General features: G+C 42.2%; 1 protein-coding gene across 11 annotated transcripts in view; it reads right to left on the minus strand.

Moving 5' to 3' along the window:
- GALNS (galactosamine (N-acetyl)-6-sulfatase) overlaps positions 1 to 19352 on the minus strand; it is a 78933-nt gene that overhangs the window by 27076 nt on the left and 32505 nt on the right. For 10 of the 11 annotated variants that reach the window (XM_073308197.1, XM_073308194.1, XM_073308205.1 and 7 more), the window contains 4 exons: positions 18950 to 19086; positions 16222 to 16324; positions 11533 to 11664; positions 4320 to 4441 (listed from right to left, as the gene is read on the minus strand). In XM_073308197.1, the coding sequence (XP_073164298.1) occupies positions 4320 to 4441; positions 11533 to 11664; positions 16222 to 16324; positions 18950 to 19086 (494 nt within the window). The remainder of the gene's footprint in view (positions 1 to 4319; positions 4442 to 11532; positions 11665 to 16221; positions 16325 to 18949; positions 19087 to 19352) is intronic. The other variant, XM_073308203.1, reaches the window with a different exon arrangement.

Below are 19352 nucleotides of genomic sequence, written 5' to 3' on the forward strand. Positions count from 1 at the left end.
TACACCGGTTTTGCTCATTCTGACGTTTCTGCCCTGACCTGTGAGGTCAGATTGGCTGCTCTTCTGTCAGATCCTTTCTCCTATCAGTTCTGTCAGGCGCTTCTTCCTCTCTTTTCTGGCGCTATAACTAGCATTGTTAATTCTTTGATGGTTTCTAGGATTTTTCATCATGCTCTTGTAAACCCTGTTTTAAAAACATTCCTGTTGGATTCGGAAATCATTAGTAAATAGCCAATTTTGTGGATTCCAACTGTTTCCTCCATTTTAGCCAACTATATTGTCTTAAATCAGAGGTCACTACTTCTCTAGGCCCAGAGTTTTAGTGGACTCCTAGTTTGGATGAGGATTAATCACTCAGGTCGGATGGCAGTACTGACTGCCATTAATGACAAGCAATGGCTTTAGCTTTCTGTGCTGGTTTGTTAAGATGTTGCACCTCTGGAGATTTATTCTGACAATTCCTTCTGCACCTTCAGAGTTTGACTCCAAACACCTTCTTTATTGCAGTTTGTATTGGGTTTATTGTATTTTATGCTGTGCTAAATTTAGTTTTATATACTGTTTGCTTGTGTTCTTAGTGAGTATTGTAAAGCATCTTAATATAGACACGTGTGAATAAAGCTGAAGTATTTTTCCCCACAATTGGTTCTGAAGGTGCTAGCAACAGATTATTTTAATCTCTCTAAAATGTTGCTTGGATGCATGATATTCTTGGAAGAACTGTTCCCTGTATGGTACTTGTGGGATGTGCAATACTCAGAGAATCAAAGAATTTAATAAAAGGAAAAGACTTATTAAATCACCTAGTCCAGTCTCTAATATATTCTGTAACAAAGGCCTTCTACAGTTCCAGTGGATTTAAATTAATCTGAAGGACGAGGAATTGTGTCCTGAGAGGAGAATGAATATTGCTTGGACTTAGAGAAATGCTTCTCCCCGACGATGTCAGTGTTAATGTATGATCTTATGTTTCAAAAAATAACCCCTCAGAGCTACAAAAAACAACGTAAGACATAAATTAGTGTCTGTCCCTCAGCCTTCTTAGACATGATCATTAACATCTCAGATGACAAAGACACAAAACTGGTTCAATCCTTACCACACAAAAGTGAAGAAGATGCAGGTAATCAAGGTTCTTACTGGGACCAGTACGGACTTAAATTACCCTTTTGGCAACAGAATGCTGGTTTTCCCTCTGAGGAACATTAATGTAGGGACTCCCAATGGGCAAGCTGCCAAAGGGGATAATTAAACTAAATAAAAATACACACCAGTAACATCCCCATAAATGAGGATAATTTAAGTATTACATAGAAGACCTACTTTCCATGATGTTTCCAATGTGACCAGAGACAAGAGAAGAGTAACATTACATGTTGCAGAAAGAAATATTCATTTACTAAAAACAGCCTGTCCATTATGGTTTGCATATCACAGAATCACAGAATATCAGGGTTGGAAGGGACCTCAGGAGGTCATCTAGTCCAACCCCCTGCTCAAAGCAGGACCAATCCCCAACTAAATCATCCCAGCTAGGGCTTGGTCAAGCCTGACCTTAAAAACTTTGAAGGAAGGAGATTCTACCACCTCCCTAGGTAACAAATTCCAGTGTTTCACCACCCTCCTAGTGAAACAGTTTTTCCTAATATCCAACCTAAACCTCCCCCACTGCAACTTGAGACCATTTCTCCTCGTTCGGTCATCTGCTACCACTGAGAACAGTCTAGATCCATCCTCTTTGGAACCGCCTTTCAGGTAGTTGAAAGCAGCTATCAAATCCCCTCTCATTCTTCTCTTCCGCAGACTAAATAACATCACTGCTTTCCATAATCATGTCATAATCTTACCATAAAATTCAATCAAGGCAACAGCTTGTGTGTATCCAGAAAGCAATGGAACCATATGAGAAATGACTACAGACGTATCACTGGAATTTAGTTCAATCCTCAAAACATGGATGTTGAAAGGAATGCTTAAACTATCAGGCAGCAGGTGCCCTGCAGACAGACACCTCCCAGATAAGCCTCTCCAAAACACAGACCAACATAGCCAAGATAAGATTTCTGATTATCTAATTTTTGGAATGGGGTGATTTCCACCTTCCGCAAAAAACACAGCCATTAACCCAAGCCGGATATAGTCTCATCTGGAATCCCAATCCAGTAATGTAATTTTACTGAGCTGAATTTAAAACACAGCAGCAACTGCAAAGAATAAGATGTGATATGATTTGGTTTGTTCATTAGTGCTGAAATGCAATAGAAAGAGAGCAAATGCAATGGGATTCTGGAGAGTTTTATACACTCTGTAATGTACCTCTAGGGTGCTCATCTGTTATGAGAGAGAGAAGTGAAAATATTTTTTCTCCCCTTCTCTCTGTCTAGTGAGAACACTTAGTGGACAGTACAGGCTCAGTGCTGTTGAAAATAATGGAATGAGTGCATCCACTCAATTATTTAAAATGGTTGAGTAATTGCAGTCCTGTCAGTTCAGAAAACATCTCTGTCGAAGCCACTGCGCAAAACCATTTCTGTGCAGGTGGTCCTGGTGGCTCCAGTTTCCTCCTTATTTACTTATACATTCTATAAATCAGAGCCAACGGGAATGGAAATGATAGCATATCCCAGTCCGCCATCTGACTGTGCTAAAACTCCCATATCATTCTTCCTAATCAATGGAGAAGGGCGGAGCCCAGCCAGACTTTTCGTAGGGTGGTTGTAATTAAACTTACAGGGCCTGATTCACTTTCTGGCTGGGTTAGCTGATGCCTGCTTAAACCTTTGCACAAATCATTTGAGGCAGGAAGTCTGCTAGAGGTGCAGGTTGCAGTGACACAGTTATGGGAGATTAAGAGGCCAGCCCACTCCAAAGAGTAGGCAGGGAATCCACCAACTCAATTACTCTCTGAGGAAGCTCCCACAGGCTTGAAAGCTTCCCACTTGCCATGACAGAATGCAGGGGGAAGGTACTGGTGACAAAACCTCTCAGAATGTGCTGAGATGGGAAAGGGGAGGCGTGGCCCTGGAGAACAAGCGCAGACAGCAGACTAGCTTGGGTGTGCATGTTCACTGATTTGCTATTCTGCAGCTGCCCTAGAGTCAGTCCTGTCCATGGGACACAAAAGGTAAGGGGTGTTGGACATGGGACAAGAGCTACTAGACAGTCTAATGACAGGTTTCAGAGTAGCAGCCGTGTTAGTCTGTATCCGCAAAAAGAAAAGGAGTACTTGTGGCACCTTAGAGACTAACAAATTTATTAGAGCATAAGCTTTCATGAGCTACAGCTCACTTCATCGGATACATCACCTTACCTGATCACTCTCCTTACAGTGTGTATGGTAACACCCATTGTTTCATGTTCTCTATGTATATAAATCTCCCCACTGTATTGTCCACTGCATGCAACCAATGAAGTGAGCTGTAGCTCATGAAAGCTGATGCTCTAATAAATGTGTTAGTCTCTAAGGTGCCACAAGTCCTCCTTTTCTTTAGACAGTCTAAGCCAAGCTGGGACAGGTGCCAACCCAGTGTCTGGCCAAACCATTTGAAAAACTATATTTTGTTCTGTTCTCTATTTGTTAGTTTGGAATTGTGGTCACCTGTCTAAGCTTTCTGGGGAGTAACGCCTGATCTTCATACAGATTTTAAGATACAGCTAGCAAGTCTATTGAGAAATATATAAAACAGACACCCCTTAGGTACTGCCATATACCCAAGGTGATATTTATGCTAATGTACTACACCACCACTTGTTCCCTAAGAAATGTGTCTCCCTTCCACACACAGCTATATGATTGTGGATTCTGCTTTAACTGCTAGATTGGCACAATCGCCATATCAGTTTCATTCGATGCATTTGCCTGTTCACATCCCTCTTGGGACAAAATAATAATCAATTAACAAAATACATACCATTAATAATGAATTAATAAGATGGACAGCAAGACATGAAAACAATATAATGCTCACAGTGACATGCTGACCATTTAATACAGCTGATTTTACCCATAGGAAACAGAACCTGAATAGCTGGAAGAGGAGCTTTGTGTAAGCTTCAAAGCTTGTCTCTCTCACCAACAGAAGTTGGTACAATAAAAAACATTACCTCACCCACCTTTTCCAGTAATCAAAAGAGTCAGGTCAGTGAAATAATGGGACCAAATGCATCTGTAACAGGAGAGTAAATGCCAGATGAACTAAGCCTTGTGTTAAAGTCACACTGTGCTCTCTGAAGACTTTCCTGTCACCTCACTTCCCAGATCCTTCTGGACCAGAACATTTCCAACAATGAACATTTCCATTAGTGTCTTTCTTGCTCACCTTATTGGATATTTTTCCCCAGGGTCCTTTCCCAAGTGGAAGAGCAGAGGCAGTTTGGTGTGTTCCTCCTGAGTATGGGTTGTTACTCCAGAAATGTTCTGCCCAGGACAGAAATCAATACCCTGCATTGGAGAGAACGAAGTGGGTCACTGGGAATGTGGGATGAAATAATGGGTTTGAGTTTATTATTTAATAACAGATGTAAATATGAACTCCTCAGCTCTCAAGACTTTGGCTGAGACCACTTTCCCACTCTCCCGTTATTAACTGTGACAGGTTTTTTTTTTTAAAAGAAGTTTTAACCGAAAGTTGATTCTGTGTCTGCAAACTGGATTCTGCTGTTATTTATGCTGGGGTGGAAAAGGTAACTCTACTGGTATAAAGCAGGAGTGAGAGCTGAAGCAGGACTCACATTTCTGTACTATTAAAAAGCAGAAATCATCTCTATAAAATATTCATTAAAATGAAATGGCAAATGAAAGACAAAAGGGGAGGTAATTTAATCATAACAACTCTGCACATAAAAAGCATCTCCTCTCTTTGATTAATGCAGTACAGAGCTGCATAGATGGGTTCTGATTGGCTGGTGACAATGATATAAAGGGGAAAAAATCTAATAAAATTAAAGGGCATAATCCCAAGAGACAATGAGCACCCACAACTCCTGCTAACTTCTATAGGAGATGCGAATGCTCAGAGTCTCTCTGAATCTGACCCAAAGCCATATTTCACTGAAGAAAGCGGTACATTTTAATTAAAAAAAAAAAAAAAAAAAAGATGTTTGTCTTTCTGATTTACAGCTTCTCGAAGTCCTGGTATTAGGTTATTAACCTGGTAATGCTAGGTGGGCTGGAAGATTTGCACTAGGTCTGAAAAAAACTCCAGTGCCCATCAAACTCTGTGGAAGGAAAAATCAGGATTTCCCCAGCAGTAGCGGTTGGTATGATGACGATAAGTATCTGGACATTTCAGTTGCTAACATCAATGGGTTAAGTCCTCAATAGCCAGCCCAGAGACACCCAGAGCTGTCTCTTCAGAAATCCAGAGCAGTTAGCTCTCTGCATCTGTGCATTTGTATGCTTTGCCAGGTTGTGTCTCTCCTGAACTCCAGCCAATTATTAGCCAGATGTCAACTCCCTAATAACTTAGAGCTTGGCCTACAGTCCTACCGGCTAACAGAACACTTTTAGCTCTGGGTCTAGCAAAAAATTTTAAGTGCTAATTTCACTAAAGAGAAAATAAAGCAGGGGGCCCCATAGACTAGCAAGAACTAGCACCTAATGGACTTGTTAAACCTCACAGGTTTACAATTCCAGCTAACATGCTGCGCTATTTACAGTACTTCATAACGCCCTGAGACATGCACAGAGACCCAGAGAGAAGGTAAGTGGTAATATTTAAATGGAGGGGGGAAAGCAGTTGTACCATTTGCTTATAAAACAACAAACAAACTGAAAGGCTCTCCACAGATGTTAGGATTTGATTGGCAAACAATTTTCTAAAAATAGCCTGTATGTTTTTAACGGACAGCTGGTCAGCGGAGCAGTTAATATTCTGCTTTTCAATAAAGCAAGAAGGTTAGAAGCCCATGAAATCCCATTTATCTGCACAGAGCTATAGATTCCTGAATCAGTGGCTGGAAAAAATAAGAGAGTTGCTTGATAGGTTGTAGCGGGCAACTAATAATGGACTTTAAATGGATACAAAAATGATTGACCTTTTAATCTTCTCGTACCATAGACTTTGGAGACTGAATGAGGTTTTAATAGTGGAAAATAGAATTTAACTTAAAAAAGATACATGGAACAGTTAGTGGAAAGGTATCAAAGCCCAGATATAACATACAAATTATAATTTGGATGCAAATCAAACAAGGTATTTAATTAACAGCCTGCTAATTGATGCACTGCTCCTCCACTGCAAATGTTTTAGTTTGAGGGAAGAATTTATTCTCTTGGGCATTTGCTTCTACATTGCTCTGCTTATATGAGAAGCAAATGGTGAAATGTAATTCTCATAATGAGGTGCTCCAGAACACGTTCCCGATTATATCCCCCAGATTCCTGAGAAATAAGGCTTCCACAAAGGTGTCTCAGAACTAACAAAAAGCTACCTGTCTCTCTAGCTTCAAAAGCCAATTCCCTCTTCAAATCTAATTTACTAGAGGGAAAAAGAAAATCCCTCAAACATAACACTCTGTGACATTGATAAATAATACCCCGAAAATGTGGCTGAAACTACCATTTACATTCTAAGGCCTTTCAACTTTATCTCCACAAATAAGAAGTGAAATACGAATCATTTTTATGATGTTCTGTGTGACATCAAAATCCAGCTGTGGCCCAGAGAGGGCCTCAAAACTTTCCTACTTGCAGATCAACTGCTAAATAAAATAATATTCCCCCTCCATCTCCACTGAAGACACTGTCCAGCATAACAACCACTAAATCAAAATACAACATCAACAGTTAAAAATGATCCTCTTAGAAGTCAAGACCCTGAGATCCAATGGGAATAAGCCTGGCATAATAAATATCTAGGTAAGTGAAAGAGAGAGGAAGAGGTAACAGCAAATGAGAGGATCCAGTACAAACCAGAGGGATGATGATAAACAGGAACCAACAGTGATCACTCTAAAAAAAGAAAACAAACCACCACCACCTTTTTGGGGAAAAACAGTAGTCAGCTGCCTTCTAAAGATAGGGAGGGATGGACTGAGCTGGACAGCAGGGGGAAGCAGGTTCCAGGTCAGACTGACCCGGAACATCAGGGTGGTTACTGAGGAAAGCCCTGATTCTGCAGTCAGAGCTGTTTGGTCCCAAAGGTCCATTGGCATACATCTGAGTGCCAGACAGGACGTTAGGGTGCTGGGATCCCTAATGGCAGGTGATGAACAAAGGCTGCTATCCATCAGGACAAGGTTCCTGGTCTCAATGCTCCAAGATCCTATGCCATGAAGAGCTTTCAAAACCAATGACTGTCAATTTAAAAATTCAAGCCTCTACTTTACTGGTGGCCAATATAAAGAACGCAGGCATGCGTAGCGTGCACACTTCCACCTGGTTCATGAGTCAAGTTAACCAGAGCCCTGTTTGCAACTCAAAAAACCAGTATTGCAATAGAAACTGCACAGGCAGATCCTGAATGCTTGTGTGGCCCATCCACTTCAAGGGTTCACTCACATTAACCTGACTGCAGGACTGAGGCTATAAAAAACATTATAAATAACCTGTTGATAATCTGAATACTATATATACACTATACCATGTGTCAGAGTACAATACACAGCAGGATGACTGAGGACACATCCATTGCCATTGTACAAGGCAAGTGAGGAGGTCTGATGGCATCATAAAGATTTTGCCAGAGCAATTAAGATGTGCTGATGGGGAAAAAAATGTTGGTTACATACAGTGCATCAAACCCCAATTTCCCATTAAAATGGACATTTCTGAGCCTCCTCTTGATGGAATACTATTGCTGAAAATGGCATTATCTGAGACACCAACAGTATCAATACCCAGTTGAAGAGGCAGTAAAACGGCTTATATTCTGGAAAATCACTTTACTATTTAAATATCATAACAGTAATTCTGCCTCTCCCAACACTTTGTAAATTCAATGCTGTTTCCAGTTCTTGAGAAGGAAACTACACAATATCCTCTATGAATAAACTGAAAGTCTAGGATGCTCCGTCTGCATTGCTTCCCTTTTCCAGAGCAAAGAATTTTTAATCAATTCTGCTTGAGACTTGGGAAGAATTTTCAGGAACAGACAATCCACACATTTGCACATCTGGACAGTGCCTCTGGTGTCTTGGGAAACATGCAGATTAGGGTTGTGTATGATGCTTGGGAGGGGGAAGTGAGATGCCGACTGTGTCTAGATCTTCCTATATCAGGATGAAAGGAATTACTACTTTTCATTCCTGCCTCACAGAAGGTCCTTCTGCCTTCTCTGCACAAGCTGGAGTGAGAGCTGATGAAGCAGACATGACTGTTCTTTCTAGATATTTGTACTGGTGAAGACTGGTAGGGAATTTGAAATCATGTCACTGTTTCAAAATGATTTCCCACTCTTCGGCAAATTAGATATTTCTTTTTAAAAGGAAAAGCTAACCGCACAGGCCTTAGAAACTAAGAGCTTTGCAGGTTTTAATGTTAGATACAGTTTTAATGTTAGATACCTGATCCTCAGCTGGTGTAAATCAACATCCATCCACTGAAATCAGAGGAGCTTTGATCTACACCATATGCATATCAGTGTTTTTGCCAAGTTCCAGATGGCCAGCTTCACTTAAAAATGAAATTCATATAGGAAAAGAATGAAGAATCCCTTTTAGGGAAGTGGGTTGATCTAATTCCTGCCCTCCCCACAACAAAACCAAAACCATCATTAGACTTATTATATTGTTTCCTTAAATAATTTTCGTTATGAGAGCCTGTTACTAACAATGCGTTTTTAACTGGCCATTGATTCCCTGCACAATTCTAATACAGTTTACTCTGCACCTTACCTGAGGTAAGATGTTCATTTACAATAAACAGTGACCTCACAAAGAAGGAAGGTAATTGCTTGTACACTGGACCCTTGCTAGAACGCACGTCTATATAGCGCGAGTTCGCATATTATGCAGTTGCGGCCACGTATCCCAAATTTAATTACTTTAATTGCAATTCATTTTAACGCGGTCCCCGCTATAATGCAGTCACCGAATCCCATGTTCTAGCGAGAGTCTGGTGTATTTAGACAAATTCTCTGATCTTTTTCCGCACACTTATAAAAACACGAGGGACATGTCTATAGCTAGTCACAGTTCTGTGCCTTGTTAGAAACAGCCAACTAAAACAGCATCAGATTACTTGCAAATAGCAACCAGAAGCATGTCTGCTAGTGGACCAGATCTCCTGGACAGGGATGATGTTTTGTACCATTGCACAATGAAGAGAAATTACACAGAGTTCCTCATATAAAAAATAAAAATAAACCTTTCCTCCAGACGGGACAAGTGGACTTTTAAGGGGACAGGAGTGTCTGCCGCTCCAGCCCCACTGCAAGCCCCTCAGCAAGAATTACTGACTGTTGATTATACGGCTTGTGACTCAATTTCCAGAGCAAATGGCCCACAGATGCTATGTCAATAATGACATGAGACAAATACAACAGTTCGCCATTTTGGGCTCCTAGCCAAGCGATGGAATCAGCACTTGTGTTAATGTAAGCCCTCTGGCGATTCATCTGCCTGGCACTATCCCAGAGTGTTCTGAATTTACAAGCAACTGTGGATTATGATAGTGGCACAGCAAACACTAGACTGTCTCCTTGTCAATGTTTCCTCATTCCAATGCTCAAAACACAGAACAACAAAATGAATATTAGTATTAGGAAAAACCCAGCTTGTTTGAGGCAGGTATCCCCAAAACTGCAGCAATCTGCTGTTTCTTCTTGTCCTTGCCACAGCACTGGAAAGCAGTGATTCTCACTCGTGGCAGTTCTCAGCAAAAGCCTCCAGCACTGGAACTCAGAGTGACCGAACACCTGAAAATGCGGGTGTTGGTTTCTCATGGCAGCTGCTTCAGCCCTGTTGAACAAAAATCGCTTCTAATGTGTTAACTGTCTGGAAGGGAGCGGAGAAAAGGGGCAAATCGAAAAGTCTCCATCGGCTCTCAAGCAGAAGCGATCAATAGCTAGCTCAGATGCTCAGAGGACCACAATCAAATGTCATTATTTGTGAGGTTCTACTTGACTTCACATCCTCCCTCACAGAAAAGGCTTTATCGATTCCTTCATGTTGATGAGAAGGGCAATCAGAACAGATCGCAGCACAAATAACCCCTTTGGCATTTTACAGTGAAACAATAGGTGTGTGTATGTACACACACACACACACACACCCTTTACGAAAAACCACTGAAAACTACTAAAGATACTAAGCTGACAGCAGAGAGGCTGAAGTTTATCAGCCACAATCCACTAAACCAAAGGGCTTTTAAAAAAATATTTTTGCAAAGATCCAGTTAAGGTCAACTCACCAGTGCTACTGAAGAGCTACGCTCTGTTGGAGTGATCTCAGGACTAAGCAGAGACGAGAACTTTAACCTCCTGGTGGCTCACGTTCTTGCCACCTCTAATGAAGCACTAAAATTGGGATTTTGGAAGGAATCTAATTACCCCTCAAAAAAAAAGAGGCAAGTAGATTCCTTCAAGAATCCACAATTTCCCCCTTTATTCCCCTCCCCCCAGCCCTGCATAAAGCTGACCTGTCCTCCCAAGGAAGGAGGGCTAAATGCAGCTTCCTCCCTCCCTCTAAGCCCTTCAGCATTACTCCTGATCAGGTGGGCAGGGCAGCAGGAGAGCAGTGAAGAGCATGAGGCATATGTATTTCAGAGTGGGTAGAGTAAATCTGCCTGTGCTCCAGGATCTGCCTCTTTTCACTGACCTCTTCTAGGCTAAATTCAGTGGTGACTAACAGTGGTATGTGATACACTACCACTTGTGTGCATATCTTGTATCCGTTTGGCATTCCATGGTTGTGCCAAACATATGCAAATTAAATGCCACAGGGATGGCAAGGGAATGCAGCAGGAAAAGCAACTAAAAGAAGGCTGTAAGGCAAAGTGGTGGGGTGCGTGAGGGGGCTAACTTACACTTGAATTGGTTTCCTGGCTACATCTCCCTTTCCCTATAAATTACATTTGAATGCCAGTTGGGTGCGATTCCTGGATTCCAAAGCCAGAAGGGGCCACTGTGATCATCTAGGCAGATCTCCTGCATAACACAGGCCATAAGACTTCCCTGAATTCATTCTTGTTTGAACTACAGCATGTATTTTAGAAAAACATCCAAATCTTGATGGTGGAGAGTCCACCACAGTCCTTGGTAAGTTGTTCCAATGGTTAATTACCCTCACTGGTAAATATTTGTGCCTTACTTCTAGTCTAAATTTGTCTAGCTTCAATTTCCAGCCAACTACCCTACCTGACTGGTAACATAGATCCTCTGACCAATTTGGACCGGATGTGTAATGTACACTGCTGTGTTCATCACTATGAGATTTGGCTGGAAGAGCAAGGTTGCCAACGATGATAGGGCCATGGAAGAGCCTACGCTCGGATAACCATAAGCACCAAAGCAAAGGACAGTACGGGCCAGATCCTCAGCAGGTCTAAAGCAGCATAGCTGCACTGATTTCAATGGAGCTATTTCGACTTACCGCAGCTGAAAATCTGGCCCGATGCCTTCCAGGTGAATCCAGTACAGGTTCTGCCACACCACTGCAGACTGTACTTCCGGTGCTCTCACAGCTTCTTTTTAAACTCCAGGGGTCGATAAGAAAGTATTTTTCCTGTGAAATCATTTATTTACTGACTCGCCAATGAAGTCTGAGACTACAGAATTCTTAAACTTCTCCTTGTCTCCTTTTTTCAGTCCAAAACCAAATCTAATTCTGGAATAGAATACATATTACTTCTCAAATTATTTACAAATATAAATATATTCTCTCAGTAAATTCACTTTTCTCTGTCCTATTCATCAGCTCCTGGATGTTAGACAATTCAAACTGCATAAACATGAACCACTTGTAAATCACAAAGGCTTTTTATTGTACGAAGATGGCAGCTAGGTAAATATTCCTCATGTGAGTGTCCCATGTAATTTACAGGCAGGAGTGGTGTGTGCCATCAAGTCCTTAGTCTCACTTATTTCTACTGAGTGGGTTTATATTTCTTTCCCTTATGCTATTCAAGGGAGTAGCCGTTCATGAATATAAGTTATCTAAATAATCAAGTAGAAATAGCAGGGAAGATAACACCAAATAGTCCTACAGTGCTAATAAATAGATTACAACGATTTATGGGAGGAATTGGATTAGAAAATACTGCCTCTGGAGGATAAAAAAACCCAGAAAACAAAAAACCAACACATTTCATCTTTGTGACGGATGACATAAATTTGAATCCCAAACTAGAATGCAGATGATGGGTACCAGTTAAAGCATGTTAATGGCATGAGAGTTTAATAAGGCAAAGACACTATAAACCAGTGGACTGCTGGGATCTTTGCAGTGTAAATATTCCAAGTGCCATATGGGGAGAAGCATGCACAACCGAGTTATCTCCCGGGGTTAGCTGTCTGTAAGCGTCTCCTCTGTGCTCCATTTTACACATACTTTATTACTTAGCTGCCTAATGCTGCAATCAAGCAAGTAGCTTTCCAGGTTAGAGGCTAAAATTCCTAAACTTGCACAAATTCTTCTTAACCAAGCCTGACGGTGAAAAGCATGGAGGTGTTCAGAAGACACACTTGGGGCCAGAAGGATAACAATGTGATGTTTTCCAATCCTAACATCAATTGGATTCTGGTTTGCTCAGTGGCATTTCCAGGTTTAAAAATCTTAAAACAAAGGCATACCAAGCATGAATTAAAAATAGTGTAAGTTGTCTGTATTTCGGTTTGGCAGGATTCGTTTTAAATTGATAGATGCTGGTAAATGTCAATTTCAGCTGACACGGAAATCAACACAAAAAAGCATCCATCAGTAACGGCATGAGTACAGCCTGCTCCTCCCCCCACACGTTGTACCTACAGGGATCCAATGTCACTGGCCTTTTGGCAGCGCAGTCATGGGAGTGAACGAGCAGGGCCATGACAGCAGATTGCTTCCTGCACAGTGACATTGGATCCCTGCAGGAGCAAGGTCAGGGGGAGGCTACAGTCCTAGCAGGAGAGCATAGGTGCTGGAATTAGAGGTGCTGGGAGGGCTTGCTGCACTCTCTGGCTTGAAGTGGTTTTCCATTATACGCAGGGTTTATAGTTTGGTTCAATGGCTCTCAGCACCCCCCCTGTACAAATTGTTCCAGCACCACCGCATGGCAGAGCGGAGACTCCCAGCCAGGCTTGTGCGGAGTGTGTCCCCATCTGTGGGGGAGGTCACCCTGCTGCTGAAAGGCTCCTGCCCAGGGACAAAACCATTCAGTAGCGGGGTGGCCTCCGCTGTGGCTGGGGGCTTTCCTTCCTCCGGGCCGTTCTGACCAAAGCGTCCCGTGCCATCCTGGCCAAGGGTTTCTGCTCTGCCCTCCCACGATTGCAGCCTACTCCACATCTTGCACGTGCAGGGATCGGGTGTCACCGGACTGTGACCACGCGGGGAGTCCTCTGCAGCTCCATTCTCATGGCCCCACTCACTCACCCACCAGCCAGGTGTGTGGGAGCTGTTCGCAGGCAGGAACTGTTCAGCAGTGGGGTAGCCTCCCCTGCAGCCAGGGACTCATCCTCCTCTGTGTAGTCCTGGCCAGGTGCTCTCTGCTCCAGGTCAGGACTGCAACCTCCCTCGCACCTTGCACCCATGTTTTGGGCCCCTCAGTGGCACAGGGAGCCCTCTACAGCCCTGCCCCAACCCTACCCACCACTTAATATCAAGCAACAGTGAAAATTTAAAAATAAAAATTGATATTAATAATTAAAATTAAAGAAAAAAATTGAATTCTGACAAGACTATCTATATTTAGTAATTTTCCACTCTGCCAATTAACAAGGGGCTTTCAAGAGCAAATGAAGGTTTGGCTGAAACATGAAACAATGAAGCAACTCTACAAAAATAACAAAATACTAAATTATCTGTAAAGTAAACCTCTTGAAAATAAACAGAGTTGTTTTGATATATCTGGACAACCCCAGGCCTGTTTAAATGGTTGCAACTCCAATAAAGATGATGAAACTGTACCAGCTTTCACCAGATCTGACTTTGGCCCCATCATCTTTATGAGTGAAAGGCTTCCAAGTTCAAAGGGAGTCTAATACATCTCCACATCGGACTCAGATAATCAGGTAATGAGCCAGTCAGGAGACCCCACCATTAGACAAGGTAAAAACTTGCCTTATTAGCCAAAAGCCCCAGTGGCTTGGCAAGGCAAACTCATCTGTTCTGTCGACTATCAGGATTTCTAATGTCACAAAAGTGTACATTAAAAAGTCCATTTGCAATGAAGCCAGCAAGCAAAACTGGCCCCTCCTACTCTGCCAAGATAACTCCAACCACAATATAAATATTACTGATAACAAAGCAGTAACAGCAAGGAGGAACTGTGTAGCGGTCATGTATGACAAGCTTGCAAAAAAGAAAACAAAAATCAGAACAGTAAAAACATTCTGCATTCGGATTTATTAATTTATTTATTTAAAACTCGTGAGGGTTGTAATTAACGTCTGGAGGACATGAGAGGAATCGGAACAAATTTCAGCCCCAGCTTCCTCTGCATGTTGTTAATGGCTATTCTGTCCACTAATGTGCTCCAATTTTACCCACATCAACCACATGTGATACAAGCGAATTTTTAATCATCTCTCTGATGTACAGCATAATTACTGACTTTAATCAGCCATAGTTAAACAAAGACTTAGAAAGAAAGAAATATTCCTTAATTACACAACTGCCACTGCTCACAGTAGGAGAGTCTTTGAAATGAGTAACTGGTCTCCATTATCACAGCTACACACATATTCAGACATGTACAAACAGGCTTAGATCAGTGTAGGTATTTATTTTTTTCTGAACTAGGTGTGTAAGTGTGTGTATGTGCTTATATTACAATGGACAGCAGTTATTCACATCTGACATAGTCTTCTTTCCCAGTGTTCCCACTCACAGCGAAAATCTTCCACACTCTTTCCATGTCACTTGAAAGATCCAAGCTTTATTCACATACAAGTGTCAACAATAGATTGCATCATCCCCTTCACAAAGGGTTAACAATGGCATAAAGTATGCGATGCATTTTGGGGGCCAACTTTCCCTCCCAGTTGGTAAGTCTCTTTGGTGCCATGTAAAATTGCAACTTTGACTCTTTGAGCCTTACAGTCTTTCTAGATACAAAGTTTACAGCCATGAATGTAAATTACTTCCTTGATGCTGCCTCTACCCCATCCCCGTCGCCCTGAGTATACAAACTACATGCTTGTTTTCACATCCACAAATGCCAGTAGCACTTTGTTCTGCACCTGTGAAGCCCTGAGGGCCTACCATACATAACAAATAGTAATAATTTTACAAACAACCCCCTGTACCACCAGCCTGCTGTTGAAATTGCTGAGAGCTGTGCCATAGCATATTTACTTCACTTTAAGGGCATAATCAGCATGGCACAATTGCAAGCTGCCATTTGTGAAATGCCCCAGAGTTTATTACCCAAGTTTGGAACAAGAAAGATACAAAATCAGAAAAACAGCAAGAGCTTATAACTTATAACAAAGGGACGATCAACTGAGAGAGCTCAAAAATGTGCTAAGTCTTAGAATGATTTAGGTCTGAGCATACTTTTGTAAGAGATGAAACACATGTGCTCTGTTTTCAGCAACTGTTGTTCTCTGCACAGTACAGCTGCTGACAGCTGGGCTTCCTTCCCTCTCCATGCATTGCTTAGCAAAACAGCCTTATATTCGTTTAAATAGTGAGGGGCATTGAATTCCTCATATCAGACACTGGATCCATACCAACAACTTAATGTAACACTCCAAATGGTGTGACATATAAGCTTGGTAAGAACTGGTCATGAAAAGATGCTGAACATCACAGTATATTAGATGCTAAAAAAAACCAACCACCCCAACATCCAAAACAACCCAAGAGGACAATTTTCTGTTATTGCCCTGGAATGACATTGACTTCAATATGAAGGTGCTGAAATACTAGTCTCCTTCCTCCTTTCACTTTTTAGTACAGATCCAGCAGTAATTACACATCAATGTCTCCAATAAATGGCTGGTTTAAAATGGAGCGCAGGGACATGCCAATAATTTCAAATTCCCCTTTAATGGGTTTTTTGCCCCCATGACGAAAATGTCACTTGATGCAAGTTGGGAATGGGGAAAATAAACTAAACGAGGGGGGTTTGTTTTCTGTTACCTGACTGAACTGCTCCCAGGAGTTGCTCCAGGTCCAGTAGTGAGCCTTGTAAAGCCCAAGTCTTACTGCCATCATCTCGTTGCCACGGTAATAGAATATCGGCCTGACAGGGAAGCAGAAGGGGGAGGGGAAGTGCAGCTGCATGAGAAATGCAATGTGCCTAAACAAGTGCTTGGGCAGGCACACTGATAAGGGAGACAAACACTTTAATGGAGTCTGACTTCCGATTCAGCTATCAGTCAGGAACAGGCTGCCTTCTAATAGTCTCCACTGCAAGGGTTTCAATTAACATTTTTTAAAGTGTTCATCAAGTTGAGAGCTCACATTGCGCAAGAATGAAGCATTATACAACCGGGCTGCCAGTGATTGTTAATCCTTGAACTATCAGCCCCTGTAATTTTCTATCGAGCGTGACGATTTAAACACCAAATGTCTCAGAAGAGTGGGGTGTGTGATGGGAATTCACAGAACATGTGATGCTTGGTCTCCTGTTTATGGCTGGGGACAGCTAGAGAGCACCAGACTACCAGCTGTTACTGTCATACAGGCTGATTAGCCAGAAAAGGGGGAAAACGGCATTAAAGACGCATTCTGCTTTCCACTGCCATCTCAGAATGCACCCAAATCACAGATCATAGCACTCCAACACGCTTTATATTCCACCCCCATCAATTTCTCAAAAAGCCTTCCCTTTAACTTGGCCTAATGTAATTCTGGATGCTGCCTTTTCTCAAATGCCAAGGGGTCTCAATTTAGGGAGCACACTGGGGATATATTGGAAAACATATTCCATTCAGAACAGTTAATGACCTGCTCCCCCTTTCAAAAAATGTTGTGGTGAGCTCAGCACTGTCCCCCCTCTTCCCTTTGGTTTCACTGACAAAGCACACTGTTGCTCTTGGAATGGAAGGTGAAACTGGACCACTCAATTTCTGCAGAACTGAAGCATCTTTCAAGGGCAGACTCTGTTGGTAGAGTTCCTCATACAAGGACATCCAGCTTGGTCAGCTTTTTCCGGTAGTTATAGGCTGCTACATGAAGCCAGAAAGTTGGTCATCATCAGTTCTGAATCTGCAGCTTTGGTTTGGACTCAGAATTCCTATTTTGGAAGAACTGTCCGGTTCTATGGTGCCACCTTGAAGACCATATGTTTACGGTAAGAGAAGGTTAAAAATCTCCCTGACTGAAGCACAGGAATGGTCTTAGATCCCTTCTGTTTTGAGTATGAACTACAGTCTCCATCACTCCCTGCACAATGAGTGTCTTCTACTCTTTGTATTTATGAGGAGCTTGTGAACAAAGGGGAAAAACCCAGCTTATCACACAGGCCCCATTCCTTTTGGTCCACTCTGTATGCACCAAAAACTCCTAACGGAAAATGGGAGTGAGGGGGGTTGCAAGAATGCAGAACGGGGTCCAAAATGTTCACACTAGTGAAAGAAAAGGACTCACTCATCCGGTTCTCGCTCACCCATAATACTCATTCCTCGAGGAACTTTCTTTAGTTGAGCGTGTTTGTATAAGGTCTTCTGTTTTAAAAAACAATCTTTTCCATCCCCAAATCATCTTTACTGTTCCTGCTTTCTTAGCCAAAAAGAATGTTAAAATCTAACCCACTGGAAAAGAAACATTAATGGAGTTTTTGGCTTTGGAAGACCTGACCTGGTTCACCTTGTGCACTGAAGTGACAATTATTGTAGTGCAAGTGGCAGAGTAATAAAATGTTCGCCTCTCCAATGAAAAAACTCATTTATGTCAGTAAAGAACCTCTTCAACCTTAAAGAAACAAAGTAATGCTAACTGCAAACATTTCACAGCACTCGCAGATCCAGTAACGCCCTAAATTAGACACTAGGTGAATCACCTGCAGAGCTACGCAGGTGCTTTCTGCCCTAATGGGCACAAAAATAGCTTTACCGACCTAAGGTTCAAGGTCAACACAGAAGAGAACACAGATGAATCCTGCAAGCATCCCTGTGCCTTTTTTCATGCTCTCCCCTATTTATGGAACATCCTCACTAATTTGATTTGTCAGGCTGCTTCCCTCTGCTCAATTAAACCATTCCTGGAAATACTCACCAGTTCTACATTGCCCAGGACAGGAAGTCAAGCATGTTCCCTGTCTAATCTTGTCTCGTTTTAACACCCAGCCCACCCTTACTCCCTGCTGCTCATTATCCCAGCTCTTCAAGTCAAGTCTAAAATTTGGGCCCAACCGTGAAAAAGGATCCACACAAGCAGAGCCAGAGGAACAAATGGGGTTTCAGTGAAGTCCCTTTCCAGGATCAAGGCCTTTGACCATATGCTCTTTCAGGCAGTGGCTGTGTTTTGTGAAGGACCCAGACACTCTTGGTTGCTCCACAGTAATAAATAATTAAACCTCCTTTCCCTAACCAGGTTAGAGTTCACGGAATTTAACCTCACTGTGACCTTATGCTGTTCCAGGGATATGTGCTAATCCCTGGACAACTGAATCCATTGGAATCCATTTCATGGCAGTATGCTGAGTTTCAAGAAATCCCACCTCGCTAGCTCCAGCACATAATTAGCACAGAAAGTAAATCACTGGTTCTCACCCCAATTCAGCCATCAGGAACATAAAGTACACCAGGCCTGTTTCTAAAGTAATAATAATTTTAAAGAAGGGATTTTTAAAATAAACAAATGAATTCTGCCCCCCTCCAATAACCACAAGGGAGGAGCTGTGAGCTCCATGCTCAAAACTAACCTGTCAATTAGCTTGCCCTGCAGGATGGCAGGAGAAAGGTCAATACCGTCAATGTGTCGGTCACTGGGAGGCTGCAATCCAGCTAGGGAGAGGCTGGTGGTGAAGAGATCCATCACGTTACCCATCTGATGACTCACCTGAAATCGACAAGACAACGAAGAGCGTTTGCACAGACCTTCCATACAAATTCAAGCAGACGAGGCTGCCTGCCTCTCCGCTACAAAAGAGCTGCTTTCTCAGTCCCATTCCTTTTTTGCATCTCTCAAAATTTCCCACTTGGGGCTTGATCCTGCTCACGTAAGAGTCATATGCAAAGTCCCCATTAGTTTCTAGAGGGCTGAATCAGGCCCTTCCTCCTTTCATGTTGTTTTTTATGGAATTTTTTTTTAAAACCTTTCCCTTT

The sequence above is a fragment of the Lepidochelys kempii genome, chromosome 12 (assembly GCF_965140265.1).
Source record: "Lepidochelys kempii isolate rLepKem1 chromosome 12, rLepKem1.hap2, whole genome shotgun sequence".
NCBI classification, from domain to species: Eukaryota; Metazoa; Chordata; order Testudines; family Cheloniidae; genus Lepidochelys; species Lepidochelys kempii.